Raw genomic sequence first — 17,096 nt, 5'->3', positions numbered from 1 at the left:
TCCATGAGTCTCTAATGATAATAAATCGGACAAAAGAAGAACTCTTGCTTTTAGCAGAATACTGATTGTGGAAGGGGTCCTGGAGTTGGAGAATCATCATTTTGCTACTGTTATAGTGATGATTTGCTCAGGCAAAAATAATCAATGGATGCTAAGCCTAGGGGAATTTTTATGAGAAGCAGGATATTTGCATGGTCTTAAAATGTCTTCCTACAGATTGCTTATAACTTGCAAAGGGAAAAAAAGTAACTATGCGTCTGAGAATTAAACGACCCTTTGATTGGCTTACCAAAATTAACATCAGTAGTGAGGGGAACATGGGACATCAGGTGTCTCACTTCTGTAGGATCTGACTGCCGATGTATAACCCGAATCAATCATGAGAAAGCATTATACAAACCTTCAGTGAGGACCATTCTATGTCTTTTAAAGGGGATCTGTATTTTAAAAATATGTCATTGTTGTAAAGCATAAAGAAAAGGCTGAGGAACACATACATGAAATGTTGCATACAAGTTCAGGTGGCCAAATATTATCTAGAGCAATAGACACCTTTCAACCAAAGTATAATATCGCTAAGAATTTAACCTCCAGTACTTTGTTGCTAGCCTCATCCTTGTTGAGCATTCATTTGTTCATTCCCTCCTGTGTGCCAGGCACTGGAATACATTCAGTGTCTATTTTTAAAGTTAAATTTCTGAATTACAATGATCTATTATAAAATTAAATTTGGTAATTTCTTAAGAACCAAGCTTTTAATTATGGTGGAACAATTCACAAATACTTCTGCCACACATGAACTGCTTAAAAGCTTTTCATTTTCTTAAGCCTTATGTGGAGGGAGCATCTTGACCTTTGGAAATGAGGCAATATTAAGAGAACGACTGTCTTATTACAAGTGAGTAAGAAAAATATGGAATAACAGAAGTTTAGGCATAACAGAAAAAAACAGATTTGAAATTCATTTAATAAATAGATTTGAAATTCATTTTTGAATCACTTAAATAATGTTTCTGATATTATGGCATACTGGAACTTAACAAAAAAGAATGATTATATGCCTAAGGCTGTTACTTAAACATGTAAAGAGAGGAGAAAACATAGCTTCTTGGAGCCTGAGGTTGAAAATTTAGGATTAATTTGTGAAAGGTATACCTAGCTTTGTGATTGGTCTGTCAGGGTTTAAATATTATCAAAATCCAATATATAATCTTATATATAATTTTGAAAAATGGCTTTTATCTTTTTAAAATAGCTTTTGTTAAAAAAAAATTTTTTTGTTGTTTATTCCTAATTTTAATCAGAAAATCTAGACTATAAAATCTGTAACTTTTTGAAATTTTGTTGTCTTTAGCATCATATGTTGACTTTTCTAGATGTTCCTTGGACATACTGACAAGAACAATAAAGGTATTTTACTGTTTATGGAATATAAGATTTTCTCTATTGCATTTCTTGATTGTATTAATTGAATCCTTTATTCCCTTTACCAGTTCTGCCCCATATAAAAGAGATGTTTTGAAGTCTTTACAGTATGATCAAGTTCTCCCTGCATATTTAGTACTGTTACTTTATATTTAGGTGCTGTATGTGCAGATTTACAATTGATACTTTTGCCTCACAAATTATGCCAGTTGTCATCATACCATGCACTTTTTATACTTTTTATCATCTTTAACCCTAAATTCCTCCTGTTGTTAGGTGCTGTCAAGTCAGTTCCGACTCATGGTGACTCTGTACAACAGAACGAAACACTGTCCTCCACCATCCTCACAGTCGTTGTTATGCTTGAGCCCATTGTTGCAGCCACTGTGTCAGTCCATCTCATTGAGGGTCTTTCTTTTTTTTGCTGACCCTCTACGTTACCAAGCATGATGTCCTTCTCCAAGGACTGATGCCTCCTGATAAAGTGCCCAAGTATGGAAGTCTCACCATCCTTGCTGCTGCTGATCATTCCGACTGTACTTCTTCCAAGGCAGATTTGTTCATTCTTCTGCAAGTGCGTGGTATATTCAGTATTCTTAGCCAATATTCAGTATTCCTCCTTGTCTGATACTAATATTGCCTTTTTTTGCCTTCTTCTTTTTTGAATTTTTTGGGTATCTTTTTGCCCATTGATTTATTTTCAACTTTTTTGTTTCACTGTGATAAATCATGGGTTAAGACTATTATGCCGAAACCCTTTTGGTTTTGAGACGTAGCAAATACATGATTACATACACCTGGGAACCAATAACTGGCAATCAGTTACAGCAAGATTGCGCATGTTTGATAGCTTTTTTTTTTTTTAATGAAACTGTTTGATAATGTAGTGATGTGGCAGTGGTGGATGGTAGTTGGTGAACCTGGAACCTGTGTGTTAGATGGCTTGCTAAAGACAATTTTTTACCGTCAGATTAGGTTATTTCTCCAGGGATACCAGAATCATAAAAAGCGCCCCCCTCCCCACCTCCATTCGGATTTTCCACAACTATCCCTCTAGGTTTTTTTTTTTTAATCCCTCTAGGTTGTATCCCCCATATTGCTAGCACTTAGCTCCAAATGAGCAAACTGGAGGAAATCCCCAAAGCCTGGTTCCCTCAGTTTTCCTGATTTGAGGTCATCTTTCTGAATACTGTATGTATCTTTTATGAATGTAGTAATAATATATAAGTTATATACAATCTGTATATTCATTCTCTCCATACATTAATCCTTCGATGGACAAACTTTATTACTTTAAGTGTGTTTTTGGGAAACATAGTTGATATTGCTATTTGAACTCAATATGTAGCCTCTTGCCTTTTAACTAGAGAACTCAATCCATTCTAAATTAGTGTTCTGAGGTACATGGTTTTATTCATCCTACTTTAATTTATATTTATTGTACTTAGTTTTTTTTTTGTTGTTGTTGTTAAAGACTGTTTCTGTGTGATCACGTTGGTATCAATTGTATTTCTCCCCTTGTAACTTGTCATTTCTGTGATACTTTTCCATTGCAGTAATGGCTTCCTTTCCTTTCTTGCGTTCATAATCAGATATATAGTTCTCTGTTATTATTTGGAAGTAAGATACCAACTGCATCTCCCACCAAGATGCTCTCTTCACCCCTTCTGATTAGATAAGATTTTTGGAATAATTTCCAACGTGTTCTCCTTTCCCAGATGAAATTTTTGGAATGTTTTTATTCTCATGATCCCCTCCCTCCAGGTGTTACTGAATCATTTACTGGAACATTCTCCCCCACCTGTTCCTTATAGGTATTACTGGAACATGTTAGTGGTTTTGATTCTAGGCTATTTTTAGAGTTTTTCTCATTTCCGTGAATGTTCTTTTTTATTTCAGGAATCCTTTTTTTGAGTCTTGTATTATGTATTCCCAGTCAATCTATCATTACCCAATTTAAATTTAACACAGATTATATATTGCAAGATTCATTGCCTACCACTTTTCCCTTCCCTTTATTTTCCCTTTCTTGTTTAAATTCATTTATTCTCTGGATAGTCATTTCTTAAGTATTTTTCTTAGATGGGATACATAAGTTACTCTGAATTCTTGCCTATCTGCAAATCTCTTTCTTTTTCCTGATAGGTAAGTCGTATCTTACCTGGGTATAGAATTTTTGAGGTGTAGTTATTGTCTGTCTTTTTCATTGTCTTCTGACTTTAGTGTTGAAGATGAGAAGTCCAATGTCAGTTTGATTCTTTTCCCTTCTTTTGTGGGTTACGTTGTTTTTTCTCCTTTTTTGTTGTTATTGGCTAACCTGGGGCTCAAGTGTGGTTGTTGAAGTGCTCAAAATGGTAGCAGTCTACACGATAAGGGAAAGTATGTGTTCTTTATCCCTGTGGATCATTGATGTAGTAAAAGTGAGGGCTTCCAGTCCCCTCCACTAAATAAGTGGGGAAAGCCTCCTGCTTCCTTAATTCTATACATTTTCCCATCTCAGGCATTAGCCATTTTCAGGCTTAGCTCCTAGCGGGCTAGGGAGGTTAGGCACATTATCTGGGGCCAATCTTGACTCTGTCTGAGGTGTTTTCATAGATTCCTATGGCTTATGCTCATTCTAGAATTTGCTTATTTCCAATCTTCATCTTGGGGCTTTTTCTCAGACTTTGAAAGGGAAAGCCACAAATTGGTTCCCCTGCCAGGAAGCTCTCAAATTCAATACCTCACTTTTGGTCAGCAGACCCTTGGTTTTAAAAGGCTAATAGTTTGGAGTGGAGTATAAGAGGAAGTGAGACATGTTTAAATTATCTTCCTAGAATTCTTAATATATTTGTGTGTTTTAATTTGCAAGTGGTCTGTCTTTTCTGTTTTTGTTTGTTTTGCTTTATTATTTTATTTCTTTCCTTAATAAATTATGATTATAAAAATCCTAAACAACTTTTTTGTTTAGGAGGAGCGATACTTTTCCTCATAGTCTAATACTATGTATTCTATATTAAGTACTATTTGTACTTACCCTTAAATTTGTCAGAGGTCTTTTTAAACTTGTGTTTCTCTAAATACCTGAATCTAGAGTGAAATCCTGTCTCTCAAGACTCCCATATTTAATATAAGAAGCTCAATATGCATTTTACCTACTTCTCTGCTTCTGTTGATTTTTGTTAGTGTAATCTGTGATTTTAGATCCAAATCGTGTATATTATGTTTTTATTTTTTCCTTATATATTTTTTTATACAAAAATCTTTAGACATTTATATTTCAGTTCCATATCTTATTTTTAACAATATTTGAACTCATCACTATTTTAACTGGCTTCATTGCTCATTGACAATCATTTCATAGCTTGACTTTGTCTCCGTTTCAGAACTTTTTCTCAGTTCAAATACATTTTTACATACTGTTTTCAAGAAATATGCTTATTTATTATTTCTTCATGAGTAGGATTCTATTATGGTCTAATTTATTAAAAATTAATTTTCGGGGAAATAAAAGGTTACAACACAACAACAAAAACCAGTTTTCCCTAAATCATATTTCTGTCAGAACTCTAAAAGTTAGTTCGAAATATCAATTCTATTATTTATATTGATTTTTCTAATAAATTTCTTTCTCAAACGGTATATAAAGGAATTTTTTGCTTTTAGAATCTTGATAATGCTGTTCAGGATCATCAGAAGTTCTTAGTTTGTCCTTGATGAGAAGAAAGTTTCTATTTACTCCTAAAAATATATTTGTCTTGCTAAATTTGTGTTGTAAGTGTCCTCAAAAAAGAGTATTTTCCGTGATATTATATCAGTCTACTGCAAAAATAGTTGTATTTATAACCAAAATGAAATCCTTGACAACTTCAGTCTTTTCTCTGTTCTCAAGGATTTCGTTTTACTTGGATCCACAATCAACAGCCATGGAAACAGCAGTCAAGAAATCAAAAGACACATTGCATTGGGTAAATCAGCTGCAAAGGACCTCTTTAAAGTGTTGAAGAGCAAAGATGTCACCTTGAAGATTAAGATGCGCCTGACCCAAGCCATGGTATTTACAGTTGCATCACATGCATGTGAAAGTTGGACAATGAATAAGGAAGACCAAAGAAGAATTGACACCTTTGAATTGTAGTGTTGGAGAAGAATATTGAAGATACCATGGATTGTCAAAAGAACGAACAAATTTGTCTTAGAAGAAGAGCAGCCAGAATGTTCCTTAGAAGCAAGGGTGGTGAGACTGCGTTTTACATACTTTGGACATGTTATCAGGAGGGATCAGTCCCTGGAGAAGGACATCATGCTTGGCGGAGTATAGAGTCAGCAGAAAAGAGGAAGACCCTCAACGAGGTGGATTGACATAGTGGCTGCAACAATGGGCTCAAGCATAACAACGATTGTAAGGATGGCTCAGGACCGGGCAGTGTTTCGTTCTGTTGTACATAGGGTCGCTATGAGTTGGAACTGACTCAACGGCACCTAACAACAACAACAACATAACCAAAATGTTACTAAGCCTAATAAAATGAAACGTATTGCAGGCAGTGAGTGACTTATGTTTGATATAGTTATGGGTAGAATTTAAAACTGAGCAATTTGTTCTAGTTTGTTATATTAGGATTTAGTCTGAAGTATTTATGAAGTTACTATATATATATTTTTCTAAATTTTATTAATTTTGTTGTTGAGAATATACACAGCAAAACATACACCAATTCAGCAATTTCTACATGAATTATTTAGAGACATTGATTACATTCATCCAGTTGTGCAACCATTCTCATCCTCCTTTTCTGAGTTGTTCCTCCTCATTAACATAAACTCACTGTCCCCTGAGGCTCCTATCTAATCTTTCAAGTTCCTATTGTCAATTTGATTCAATATAGATAGTTCTTAGAAGAGCATAATGCTCAAGGCAGACTTTTTTTTACTAGTTAAGGAAACTATTGTTCAGTTGTAAGATGACTTCAGGGAATATTTTTAGTTTAAGGTTTAAAGGTTATCTCAGAGCAATAGTTTCAGGGGTTCATTCATACCATGGCTCCAGAAAGTCTAGAGTCTGTGAGAATTTGAAATTCTATTCTATATTTTCCCCATTTTGATCGGAATTCTTCTATGGAATCTTTGGTCAGAATTTTCAGTAATGGTAGTCGGACACCATCTAGTTCTTCTGGTCTCATGGCAAAGGAGGCAGTTGTTCATGGAGGCAATTAGACACACATTCCATTTACTCCTCTTATTCCTTTCATTTTTCCTCTGTTGCTCTGGCGAATAAAGATCAATTGTTGTGCCTTGGATGGCAACTTGTAAGCTTTTAAGACCCCAGGCACTGTGCAACAAACTAGGAAGTAGTACAGAGACACTAAACAAGCTATTAAGCCAGTTAGCTGAAATGTCTCATGAAACCATGACCCTAAACCTCCAAACCTAGAAACCAAGTGTCATGAGGTGTTTTGTTTTGCATAAGCAGCCTTAGCAGCAGCTACCTTTTTTTTTTATCATTGTTGTAAATATGTCTATTACACAACTTTTGCCAATTCAGTATTTTACAAGATGTATAACTTATTGACAGCAATTACAGTAGTTGCCTGTGCAACCCTACCCTCAATCAGTGCGATTTTTCTTTACTACACATTTATTGCTAAAAGCTCCAAGTTCAAATTTCATTTATATCTTAAGGATGAAAGGAGGAAAGATTTGAGCTTTTAGCCACTTTGCATTTCTCAATTGAAATCAATTATGGAATAAAATAGCTTTGATTATTGAAATAATTAGTAATAGAATTATATTCCTTTAACTTTCAGTCTATTTTGAACCAAGCCATTTAATTTGGTTTAAAGAGTTAATTATGAGATGATATTTAATATCCTGTAGTATATGACAGCTTCAAAATATAAATATGGTAATTTATTATAAAAAGAAGACAGCTAGGGCACATCATTGTTAATGCAGTCCTTTTATCTCTAGAAAATGGAACTCATATTAAGCTTTGAATCTCAGGGGAGAGAAGATGGGGGAAGGGAATGGAAAGGGCTCATTTAGTTCTTTGTGTACCTCAGGAAACTATCTTAGCACACTGGACTTCCAAGTCTTGAACAATGGGGTAGTAGAAACAATTATGATGCAAAATTTTCGCAAAGCCACATGTAGTAGTAGTGTTAGCGATGGTTTTTAATTATCTTAATTTATTGGCACTTGTTATTTATGATCTTTGTTTAAAAAATTATACTTAATTATAGGAAATAATTTCACTGTATATTAATAATTTAAGCTTTAGATTTCTAAATGCCCATATATCAACACTGTCAAATATAAATGCTATACATTTAGCAGTTTTCTTTATAATAAATTATTACCTTGTGTTCCTTTATTAAGAAATTCTTATTTGCTGAAGGTTTTCTATATCTACAGCCCAAAGATACTTTATGTTTATATTGGTAAACAAGAGCCATTGCAGGTTTGAGAACTATGTTTGTAATCACCAAAAGAATTCTACATTATGCATCTTTTTTTATTAAGAATATTTTATTTTCATTTAGTTGCTTGGAAATTGATAATATAAATGACATATGGGTTAACTTGTTAGTATCCAGAATATTTTTTTACTGACCGTTAAGCAATTACATGATTTCATCAAATTACCAAATTTATCCATTTTGGGTACCATTCTAATTTCTATAAATAGAGTGAGAATATGTAGTATTTAGTTGTGAAGATTGCAAGGCATTTAAATGTGGGTTTGTTGTCAAAGATATAGACCACATTACATCGTCTCAAGAGAGTTTAGAATGAATTAACTGTAAATTACATGAATTCATTATTAAGGAACAAAGACATTTATTCATTTTTTTCAGAATCTTATATTTGAAAAAGAAAAAAATTCACTATCCTAGTTGTCTTTCTGTTTACTTTTTAAACTTTTAGCATAGTAAATAGCAGTATTAGTTATAACTGATTTATCACTATTCATTAAGTATTTATTAAAAACCATCTTTGTGCAGACCACACTATTAGTGCTGGCAGTAAAAAGATTGATAAGTCCTATCCTGAAAGAGTAAATACTCTAGCCAAGGAGACAGATATATAAATAACTATCAGTGTGGAAGATGCTGTACTATCAGTGTGAATAAAGTACTACAGGAGCCCAGGCAATCTTATATTACATATAAAAATATTTTAATTGTGAGCACTAGCACAGATAAGGTGCATGGAAAATGGTGCATTTGAGCAGGACCTTATGAATAGGAATGGTATTCAAGGCAAAAAACATAATCTGGAAGAAGGCATGAAACTACACAGAATTTTTATTGAATGACTAATTTTTGAAGTGGAGACTTGAAAAAAAGTAGGCCAGGGCCAGATTATGATTTACTAAGAAAGCCCTAGTAAAGAATTAGGACTTATTTTTGGAGATTTAGTGAAGGTTATAAAAATAAATCGATATTTTCTGTATTTTAGAAAATAACTCTGGCTAGAAGATAGTGAGGTTGACAACATAATTCAACTGGTTTTATAATCCAGAAACCTGTGAATCATCTTTGCTCCATTACCTAGCTATCCTGTTAATTCCTGTCACTTTTACTTCCTAGGTGTTCCTTAAATATGTTGACTTATTTCCTGTTCCATAGACATGATCTTAATCCATACTAGCATTATGTTACTTGGGCTACTACAGTAACCTCTGACTGGTCTTGAAAGACTACCCTTGCTCTCACCCACTACATTATCTAACATTACTAGAATTCTGTCAGCTTTCTTTTGGTTAGTAATTGCCTGGTATATCTTGTTTTATCCTTTACCTTTCAGTCTGTTGGTTTATTTATATTTGTCTCTTGTAAAGAGCATTTTTTATTGTACTTTGACAATTTTTATCTTTTAAATAGAACATTTAGTTTATTTACACTTAATATAATTGGTGGTATATATCAGTTTATTTTTGTGATCTTATTTTGTGTTATTTGTCCTACTTTTGCTACTTTTTTTTATCTTTCCCTTACTCATTTTAGAGTTATACTTTTAAATTTTATTCTTTGGTGGTTACCCTAGAAATTTTACTATGCATATATAACTCATTAACTTAACATCTTTATCCTTCCGAACAATTCTAATCGTTCTTTTCCACTTGACGTATTATTGCTGACTTTTTCTCTTTTTTAATGCTCACAATACAGTATCATTTTTGTTGCATACCATTGATATTTTATTGCTTTTCCTACATATTTCCAACTTCTTTTGCTGTGCATTTCTTCTGTTATCTCATACTTTCTGTGCATAATTACTAAATTTTTGCCACTAGTTACATCCTTTAATATTTCTTTTAGGATCTGCTGGTAGCAAACTTAGTTTTTATTTTTATTACAGTCTTTATGTTATTCTTATTCATTGGGCATTGAATTCTAAGTTAAAAGTTACTTTTCCTTCAGCATATAGATAATTTCATTCCAGTATCTTTTGGCTTTTATTATTGCTGTTGAGAAATCAGCTGTCAGTATAATTGTCTCCTTTGAAGGTAACTTTTCTGTTTGTTTTTAAGATCTAGTCTTTGTCTTTGGTGTACTGCAAATTGACTAGGATGAGTCTAGGTGTGGATTTTATTGGGCTTTTTGAAAATGTGTTATATTGTTTTCATTAGTTCTGAACATTTCCTACCATTATTTATGACTAAAGATTGAAGGAGAGATCCTTTCTGTTTCCTTTCATTCTTTATATACTAAGCCCTGGAAAAGTATACCCCTCCATGTAGCCAGAAGTTATAATATCTTCAGAGCACTTAATCAAAACACATTTCAGTGCTTTTTTGACCACTTTCCCCCAAGGGAAAAATTTTGTGCCTGTTTCTGCTCCTTCTCTTCTTTGTGCCCTTTCTCTGGGGAAGTTACTGTTCTTGTTGTTTTGTTCTTAGTTGATTTTAAATCCTCTTCTCCAAGTTCTCCTTTTCTACTAAAAGATGTTTTATACTATAAGTCCACTATAAGAGTACCCCACAGAGATTAGTGAGCAGCGTCCGAAGTAGCCTGATTTGAGAAGCTGTGCTGAAATAAAGGGAACCAGGCTAAAGTTTTGCCCTAACATGTTTCAGTTACAAAATAAGGAATGTGTCAAACAATTATCTTTGAACTCTAAAGCTGAACACGTATATAAAGAAGGGTCATAAACAAGCCAAAGTTATGAAGAATTAAACTTCAGTCAAAATCTTTGAGATAGAGAAAAATCATTTGAATAGAAGATAAGAAAAGTAGTTGGTAATGTGGAGAGGCTCTGAGAGATACAAACATGTAGAGAGTAACTGAATTCTCTTAAGGGTTGGAAGTTAGGATGAGTGTGCATGAACTCATGATGTAGAGGTTTGTATAACTGCCTTAAATCCCAGTTCTATAATCATTCCTATTCTTGGATTCCCGTGAGATATCTGTTTTCCTCATTAATTTTTTTTCTTTCTCCTACTTCTTTTGTAAAATCATGCCTTGTACATTTACATTTTTAGATAGAGGAATTAAAGAACATTGATAAACACCACAAAACACTTTGTGCCCTTTGGAATGAATTCTTTGGGCTTTTATATTTCTGAAAGAGCCCTCCCGTTTACATAGCCATTCTGTTAATGAAATTGTTTTTCATCTAATCCAGAAAATTAAACCTTACTTAAGAGTAAGGTACCCTCATTCTCAACTCTTTTGTCTCCTTTTGGAATACTGCAGAGTGCCATCTCTCCCTTTTTTTTTTTATAACTCTTTTTTCATAAAGCACCATTGCTTGAATCAAGCTTCATGCCAAGAACATCATTTAGACTTGTAGTCCGTCTATGGCCTCTGTCTGTAATTTTCCATTTCCTCTAGTGGGCTTAGTGCTAGTAATGATAGAGACAGAGTACAAAAATTAAATTGCAATGGCACCAGCAGGTAATTTATTTATTTGTTTTGTGTGTTTGCTTGCCTGCCTGCCTGCCCACCTGCCTACCTACCTACCTATTCATCAACACATCTGAGAATGACGTAACACAGACTCAGTATTCCTGGCAGTTGTCACTGGAATCTTCTGTTCTCAGTTTCTGATACCTAAGCTGGGATCTCTTCTAACATCTTTCCCTTTCTGATCTTTTAGCAGAAAGGGGGAAAATATCCTGGGGAGATCCCAAACAAAAGCCCCTAATATTGTATGGGATTAAGATTTTTACTTTTCTTGGCAGGCCAGACTTGCTTCTGGGGTGAGGCAAAAAAAAAGTTCTAAACTCTGCTGCTGTAATAGCTGCTAAGACTGAGTCATCATTGGATAAATGATATTACGAATAAGTAATAGACTTCTAGCAAATCCAGTTGCTTATATTAAAGTAGTATACCTAGACATTAAATGAGGAAGATTTGGCACACATGCATACAAAATCTATTTTATTAAAATAAGTGATTTCAGCACTTAACTAATTATATTGAAAGTTTGCTTTAAAATCTTGTAAGTATAAAAAGGATAATGATTGTTTCAAGGACAGTTTACATTACAATATTGATTTGCTTTTCAGAGGAGCATTAGATCTTACTTTGTCTCTGGTTAATATGTACAGCTTTAACACTTCTGATGTCCAGAGAATATTTATTATCTTTTTTTTTTAACTTTTCTTTCTTTTTTCAGTTTATTATCTTTTAAATTTTAGGGATTAATCTGATCCATAAACAGATTATGTTAGGGTATGTATGCTTTCTAACAAAGGTGATTTATTTGTGGTACATATGTTATCAGGTACAGTAAAGGTTTTTTTCCCACAGCTCCTCCTCTTCTATGCCCTAAACTGATTTAGATGATAATACCCTCATTTATTTTCAGATATATTCCATTTATAGATATAATTTTTTGTGCTAAATTTGATATGGTTCGTCTTGACACATGATCAGTAATTGTATCTTTCACATTGAAGGAAAAATAACATTTCTGGCTCTTCTTAATTAATGCTTAGGGTAAATAAATTCCCATTTTAGGACAAATTCTTTTCTATATTCTATTGAGGTATATTTAATTAATAAAACATTTCTCCTTAACTATTGTAGGAAATTTAGAAAATAAAGAATGGTATAAAAAACAAAGTTGAAATCACTTGCAAGAACACTGCCTGGAGTCAGTCAATTTTAGTATTTTGTGGTATTTTAGCATACATATACATTTTTGTTTCCAGCATAATTTTTTCAGCTAGCACATCACATACAAAATTTACCTTGTTATTGAATATTCTTTTGACACTTCTTTATTGTTGCTTTTTAATGCTCCATTAGGAGCCCTGATGGCACAGTGGTTAAAGCACTTGGCTATTAACCAAAAGGTTGGCGGTTTGAACCCACCAGCCACTCCATAGGAGAAAGATGTGGCAGCCTGCTTCCATAAAGATTTACAGCCTTGGAACCTTACGGGGCAGTTCTGCTCTGTCCTGTAGGGTCACTATGAATTGGAATCAACTCTACGGCAGTGGGAACACTCCATTACATTTCGATTTATTTAATGGTTTGAAATTTAGGTTTCTACTTTTTGCTATTATATAAGAATATTGCTATGAACAACCCTATATTTAATTTTGTGTTCTTTCTGATCTACATTTTAGGAATATGCCCTATGAATCCAAAGGTGTAGAATAAAGGATATATTTAGGCTACTAGATGCATATCGTCAAATTGCCTCCCAGAAAGGTTGTACTCCTGACAGAATGCCCATTTAACTCCACTCTCGTCAACACTTGAGCATAATTACTTTAAAAAGCTTTCAATTTGTTTATAAAAATTGATACCTTGTTAATGACAATTTGCTTGGATATTAATATCTTGAACAATTTTCTGTGTTTACCGGTCATTTATTTTTCTTTTGTCAATTATCATATATTTACGCAAATAATGCGTGTCATCTATGTTTGTTTGCCAACCACTCCCTCCTCCCACAAGGTATTTTTGTAAGCTCTGCTACACTGATTTTTTTATAGGTTAAAAAATGAGCATGGTGTACTTATAGAATTACCTCTCTGGAGGAGGAAATGATTGGCAAGCAAACACAGAAGGCATGTGTTATTTGTGTAAAAGTATGGTACTCATCTTATGTTTTGTTTCTTATTAGGATATAACTTTATCATTGATATGCAGAATCTTTTAATATCCCAAAGTTATTAAATATTTGGCATATTTTAGTAAATATTTTTCATTTAATTTAAATTTTTGTTTCTAGACTTAGTTACTTTATATATCATATCTCCAGTGCTGTCATTTTGGATCCACTAGTTTTCCTTCCTTCATCTTAACTTGGACAAGGTCAGATGGATATCTCCTGGGAGGCCAATTCTGAGACTTTCTGGACTTTGAAGAGTAGACTAAAGTGATTTTCCTTATCAGGAAAATCAGGGGCTCTTGTCCTCCTGGATACACGTACCTTTTTGTTTTCCTCTGAGGGGCAGGAAAAGTATTTGCCACTATTCTCACCTCTGTCTCTCCTTTGATATATTCTCTTTCCTGTGCCTTCTGTGTCCCCTAAAATTTGGGCTGCCAGAAAGATGTAAGGTTCTTTAATCTGATTCTGGCTGCAGCAAGGAGCTGGAGAGAACCAGGAAGTTCCTGTATTTCTTCCATCAGAGGTACAGCAGCCCTTCTAGTATGTAAAGGAAGGAGAATGGTGGAAAGTAAGACTAGCCACCAAAATGAAGTACACCATGTCACTATAATTTAAGAAAGCTTTAATTTAAGGCAAAGAAGTCAGTTAAGCCATCCAGGTATTCTACATTCTTTGTGATGTGCCATGGGCTTTTGGTTTTGGGACCTTCATTAATTAGCATTCTAATCTGGCCTATATCATGCAACTTTTCCACCCCTTACTTTTCTTATCTGGAAAATGAGGGCATTGGAGATAGGATCTATAAAGTAACTTTCTGCTCAAAATTTTTATGATTAGCTATTTATACTTTTTTTTTTTTCTTTTATCCTGTCCTTATGCCCTTTGGGATAATAAACTCTTTTCCAATTTTATTGAACCAGACACTGCAACAGACAAGTTAAATACTTCTTATTATGTAGTAACAACCAGCCTGTAAGGTAGGGACTCACATAAGTTAGGATTAGGTTCAGCTGTAATAAACCCACTGCTGTTGGGTTGATTCCGACTCATAGTGACCCTATAGGACAGAGGATAATAAACTTGTTCATTGTTTCTCTAGACCTCCCATTCTGCCCATTGGCAACATATACTGTAATTAAATATCTATATCTCTCTATCCATCTATCCATCTTTGTTGGACAAATTAGCAGAGTGATTTATATTTGTGTATAAGAAATACTGCACTAGAATATTACTAACTTTCATTTTAGATTTTTAGTTTGTCATATTTGAGAGATGAAATTAGATTAGACCTCTTCAGCGTTTTGGAAATATATGTAGATATAAACGTTATTGATAAAAGGTTGTATCTACCCCCAGAATACTGTCGTGAGTCAGTGAAACTGAAGGTAACATAGATTCTGAATCCTTATGTTTTCAGAAAGTCCTGGAAATATTTTTAAAACCGTAGGCATTAGAAATATTCTGACAAAATTCCTTGTTAATTATGTCTGCCTGCCAAAATTTCTATGGCTTTTACATGTATAAGCTGTTCTTCACAATTTTTCCTGACAAAATGTATAGTGTCATTTGTTTTTTTTTTTTTCTTTTAAATCCAGTTTCCATGTATATCCTGTACTATACATTCTCGGGTGTTTTGTTACATTATAAATTGCTGCTAATCAGAAGCTTTAAAACCCGGAAGTTTGTGATCCCCACCATTCAGCCTAGCACAGGCATAGGTATTAACTGTATTAACTGCTGACTGTATGCTTCACTTAGGCAGAATAGCTAGAGGCTTGTTTGTCATTCTGAAAGTAGAGCTCTCATAAACCAAACCAAACCCATTGCCATCGAGTCAATTCTGACTCATCGCGACCCTACAGGACAGAGTAAAAAAGTAGAGCTGCACTAATGGGATTTCCAAGGAGCAATTGGTGGATTTGAGGGCCAACCTTTTGGTTAACAGCCGAACACTTAACCACTGCTCTCATAGACCTTTATCAACAATGGCATTTTATAATTTGTGTTTATCTATAGTTCATCTCTTTTCATTTAACCTTTAAATTTTAGTTTGGAAATTACCTGGGCTACATGAATGAGCTTTCAATTAATAAGGTATTTTGTATAAGAATCTCTTGTGCACAAACATGACAGAGAGTAACTCTTTTACTCTACTTGCTGAATAAGGAAATATTAATACCCTAATTTTATATGGAGAACTGAACCTTAAAGTGATTGAGTAGGTCCATTAGTTTACTTGGTAATTGTTTTAGATAAGGTTTGATCTAGTATTCACCCCAGTTCTTCGCTTTATTTACTGTGTTACTTTTGGAGATTTTTTTTTTTTTAGTAGGTTTATTGGTATTTTATACAATTTAGATGTCAGCAAGGACCTGTCAACCTCTTACATCCTGGGTGAGAATGGTTTGCTACCTACCCTCTACCACCACCACTGCTCAGTTTTGTGACTTGTGAAAGCCCAGAGCCCAAGATACCAGTAATTCCTAGGAGACTTTCACCTTCTCATGGTTATCTTTTCGTGGACTTCTGCTCCTTAGCCTGATGTCTTTACCTTTGCATTGACCTACATGAGAAAGTCAACCCATTCCTCACATGTAAGAGTAGTAGTGGTTAGTGGTGGTACTTCATTAAATTTCAAAACTTAAAATTTCTGACCCTCTAGTTCCATTTATACTGTTTCATCAACTCTAAGGTATACTTTTTTTCCTTCACATTTTAACGTCTCTGAAATTGGAATGGCCCTTCAATGAGCGTGTCAGTCTTAAGTCAATTTCCCTGGGAAACAGATTCTGAGGCAGAGATTTGCATGCAGTTTATTGGTGAGTACTTGCAGGGACAACACCTGAAAGAGAATAACAGAAGCAAGACTAGTTGCAGGAAAAGTTGGAATTGTGGTGCTCTTGCAACATAGGTCTCAGCTGTTACTGTGGGTAGCTCTGAAACTAGAATTGTTCCACACAGTTGTCCCTGATTGAGGCATAAGGGCTAATCCTTGTACTTCTACATCGTTAGATGCCAGAACTTATAGGGAAGGGGTCATTACCTTGAAGAAGAGGCTGTCTTTAGTTCTTAGAGAGTGACTCACGGGTAAGCTGTCGATACACAATTCTCCTGCCATGGGGAACGAGTGCTTCATTTCTGGGAGGAGAGATCTGCATGGCCCACTACAGCGTCTACTATACTGTGTCACATAGCTGCTTTTTATTTTTTAGTGGTACATAAAATACTGGTGGCTCTTAAAATCAGTGGCCTCATGCATTCAATAAAACGTGATACTTTCAAGGAAGATTTAAAGATCGTATTGATAAAAGAAGCTGGACTACTTGAAGAAGAATGAGGCATCGGCTTTGGAGGAAGACTCATTAACAACCTGCAATATGCAGATGACAAACAGCCTTGCTTGCTGAAAGTGAGGAGGACTTGAAGCACTTATTGATGAAGATCAAAGACTACAGACTTCAGTATGGATTATACCTCAACATAAATAAAACAAAAATCTTCACAACAGAGCCAATAAGCAACATCATGATAAACAGAGACAAGATTGACGTTGTCGAGGATTTCATTTTACTTGGATCCACAGTCAATGCCCATGGAAGCAGCAGTCGGGAAAT

General features: G+C 34.3%; 1 protein-coding gene across 9 annotated transcripts in view; it reads left to right on the top strand.

The window, feature by feature from the left end:
• RNGTT (RNA guanylyltransferase and 5'-phosphatase) overlaps positions 1-17,096 on the top strand; it is a 351,931-nt gene that overhangs the window by 227,231 nt on the left and 107,604 nt on the right. Inside the window, exons 15-16 of one of the 9 annotated variants that reach the window (XM_064288919.1) lie at positions 1,377-1,410; positions 1,702-17,096. The exon at positions 1,702-17,096 is cut by the window's right edge and continues 20,156 nt beyond it. The exons of 7 other annotated variants lie outside the window; for them this stretch is intronic. In XM_064288919.1, the coding sequence (XP_064144989.1) occupies positions 1,377-1,410; positions 1,702-1,875 (208 nt within the window). In that variant the 3' untranslated portion in view covers positions 1,876-17,096. The remainder of the gene's footprint in view (positions 1-1,376; positions 1,411-1,701) is intronic. One more of the 9 variants, XM_064288924.1, reaches the window with a different exon arrangement.

The sequence above is a fragment of the Loxodonta africana genome, chromosome 1, assembly GCF_030014295.1.
Source record: "Loxodonta africana isolate mLoxAfr1 chromosome 1, mLoxAfr1.hap2, whole genome shotgun sequence".
In the NCBI taxonomy this organism is placed as follows: Eukaryota; Metazoa; Chordata; class Mammalia; order Proboscidea; family Elephantidae; genus Loxodonta; species Loxodonta africana.
The sequence above is the reverse complement of the archived record's forward strand: the minus strand, read 5'-3'. Positions and strand labels throughout refer to the sequence as shown.